Consider the following 3347-nt stretch of genomic DNA (forward strand, 5'->3'; position numbering starts at 1 on the left):
GTAGTAGTAGTAGTAGTAGTAGTAGTAGTAGTAGTAGTAGTAGTAGTAGTAGTGTGGTTTAATTGGGTTATAAATCGTTGGTCAGTGGCTTTAGGATATTATTTGGTTTATAAATGGGTTATGGGTTGGTTGGTATAGTTGGAGCGGGTCGTCTCTTATGTGCCCAGATTTAAAAAGAGGCAAGGCTGGATGCCACGTGGCACTTCCGTCAAAGTAAGGGCAGATTTGTTAGGATAGTTGGACGGTAGGGACTTTTATGGCCCAATAGTATAACGGGGGACAATTTTAAACAATTTACCATAGTACAAGGATATATCAGACCCTTTTCCGATTCAGAACTCAAGATACAAAAACACTAGTCCAGCATGCAGGTGACCTTGACCAATGGGCAAAATATAGCATCTTGTCCGCAAAAAAGAAATACAAACATGTGCCTGGTTTTATCTTGCTAAGCGACATCTTCTTATACATGTTTGTATGATTAACTAATACCCGTCCCCTTCTATAAAGATTGCACACTCTAGTCCTCTACAATGCTACTCATAACAATGAATTCTTCCTTTTCAATTAGAAGCTTCAGTGCAAATACATAGCAGATCCCCGGTATTCTTGCAAAAGTTCATGCAGATAATCACCGAAAGATTACCACAAAAAGGGCAAAACTTACATGTTTCCTGTCTAGTGTTCATTGGTTCATTCCGTAGTGCATCTTCTCTGTACCTAAACCAACTTTGACCATTGAAGGTCTTGTCAATATATGCACGATCAATTGTTCTCCATGCCTCCAAAAAAAGCAGATTTTCTTCGGTGAGAGCAACTGTAAAATGGGAAGGAAATAGGAGATCCATCACTTATATTCCAATAATTGAGTCTCACAAAATAGAAAAGCTTGATATAATCCATCAAACTGACAGACTTACAAGAAGGAGCTTTCACAACAGCAGCATTAACTGCCATAACCAGCATTAGTCCAATGCAGGACCGAACAAATATATCAGGTACTATATTCCTAAATATTTCTGAATGCTTTACTGTTTTGCGGAAACTGGTTTTCAATTTTCTTGGTAGAAAAGCTAAGCCATTTTGTATAACCAGCAAAGGTTGCTTATCAATGAATATTTTGCTATGCCTCCAGTTTGGCTGAGAAAACATTCTGTTTCTGCACATTTGCTCAATGTAGCATAAAGGAGAGCAACTTCCAGAGTTGTCATTGCCACTCTTTTTAAGACACAATATTGGAGGATATAGTTGAGAGTTATTACTTCCACTGTACAAAGAATTCCACGAAAGCACCTGCAAGATGTTTAAAATATGATCTTTGAGAAATTAAGCAAAAGGTTTTATTGATTAGACGTAGCATTAAGCTTGTTCTATAAGGATTCACAAGAACCATTACAAATCTCAGTTAGTTTCTATGCAAATCTGCGAGGTTACTGAAGAAGTCCATTGGACTATCTATGTCATGTACATTGTTTGAATTTTTGCACCAAAAACACAAAAGAGAAAGACAAGTAGCTTTTAGACAAACGAGAAAGACAAGTGGAATGGATATAGGACTCATATGGCATGCCCCAATTAGTTTGCAGCTGAGGTGTAGTTGATTGATATTGATGAATGAACGAGGCAATCAATTTGACTTCTCTGGTTCAAACCTCTTGAGTAATGTTTTCCCATTTGATTCCAAATCACAAGAGCCTTGCAATTTCTATATTTTCATTTGATACAAAATATCTTGAGATTATCATAAAATGACAAACACTATAAAGTTTCAACCTTTATTCGAATTATTGGGTCCAAAAACCTTTAAGATACTTAAGTATACAGGTTTACTAATCAAAATGAAACAAGGATTTCCATGTTACTTCAATGTTCCCAATTCATTAGAAATTGCTTAAATAACGAACTCTCTCTGTTCTAATCTATATTACACTCTTCCCATTTCGAGATGCTCAAAACATTTTACACCATTTCATTGATTGTGTAATCACTAGCTTTTTGCCTCTGCCAAATTCATTTTTACATTTCAAAACTTTCTTTTTATCAAACTAAAATTATCGAGCGTTACTTTAATATCTTTCTTCACTACCATTACTATAATACACAAAGTCGAATTATATCTTAAACTCTATCAAGTCAAACGCTATCATATACAGGGACGGATGTATAGTATAATCTATGGGTTTATCCAAACTCAGTATCTTTACTCAAACCTGTATAGTGTTAAAAAATCTATTAAAAATGTACAATATCAAAATTTCGAACCAGTAACTCAAATGATCAGTGGTTTAGTGGTATCCCAAACCCATAAGGTTCAAATATTGAATCCGCCTCTGATTTCATATAAATTGAAACTGACAGGGAAATTAATGAAATCTAGAACACCAACTAGTGAAAATTTGGCCACTAAGACCAAAAAATGATGCATATATACCTTAAAAGCAAAGGTGGGGTTTCTTCTGTAGCTGCTAGTGATGATAAATGACGGAGATACAGAGGCTGAAGAATGAGAGCTTCCCAGAAGAGCTTCCATTGCTCAATTTCAGCCACAAAACATACCTCTGTTTCGTTTTCAATTCTGTTTATTATCGTTTTGCTTCTTTTTTTTTTTCCTTCTCTTTATCCCCTTTTTCTAGTGGCTCAATTTCTTTTTCTTTTGTTTGAGGTCCGCTACCCGCTAATCTTTGGGGTATAAGTTTTTCACTAGTCTCTTTATCTTCTTTTTCTGTTAAATTTTTCTAATTTAATTATTAAGCTCAATTAGAGGATGTTCAAACAAAATGAAAAATCGGATTAGATCGACTAAATAAATATATATATTTTTGATTTAGTTTAGTCTGATATTAAATCCTATAAATCCTACAAGATTTCGTTTCATTCCGTGTTGAACCAAAATTTGTGTGTCGAACCCAGAGAGACTTGTATCAACTACCCACTAAAATCACCAAGATTGTTATTTAGTCAAGCTAAAATCAAGTTCAAAAATGTGATTATACTAAATTATAATTCTAAGTAATAACTAATTTATCGAGCAGTAAAATGATTGTTATGTATTCAATAGAGACAAATATTCCAGGGTTGTGATCGATTCACCAATCATATTGTGTTCTAGTTAACTCTTCCTCTCATACAATTCACTCATGGTTGCTAATTAATCGATAATTGCTCTCGTAGCCTTCTCCCGAAGTACTACGCGCCTATTCAAAATAGATTAACGCCTATATTCCTATGAAATCGGTCTATTAAGAACGCATTAAGATTATGATATTTAATTAAGCACGGTGACTAGGTATACTCCTATCCTAACCACAAATCCGCCCCCCTAAGAGTTAAGATCGTGCTCTCTTCAA

The 3347-nt window shown here is 34.7% G+C and overlaps 1 protein-coding gene across 1 annotated transcript; it reads right to left on the minus strand.

The window, feature by feature from the left end:
- Window positions 1-299: 299 nt before the first annotated feature.
- LOC109221932 lies at window positions 300-2676 on the minus strand. Its single transcript, XM_019386356.1, has 3 exons — window positions 2432-2676; window positions 921-1293; window positions 300-817 (listed from the first exon to the last, which is right to left on the minus strand). The coding sequence occupies exons 1-3, from the start codon at window positions 2528-2530 to the stop codon at window positions 564-566; spliced, it is 726 nt and encodes a 241-aa protein (XP_019241901.1). The 5' UTR covers window positions 2531-2676; the 3' UTR covers window positions 300-563.
- Window positions 2677-3347: the final 671 nt, after the last annotated feature.

This window comes from Nicotiana attenuata, unplaced genomic scaffold, assembly GCF_001879085.1.
Source record: "Nicotiana attenuata strain UT unplaced genomic scaffold, NIATTr2, whole genome shotgun sequence".
NCBI lineage: Eukaryota > Viridiplantae > Streptophyta > Magnoliopsida > Solanales > Solanaceae > Nicotiana > Nicotiana attenuata.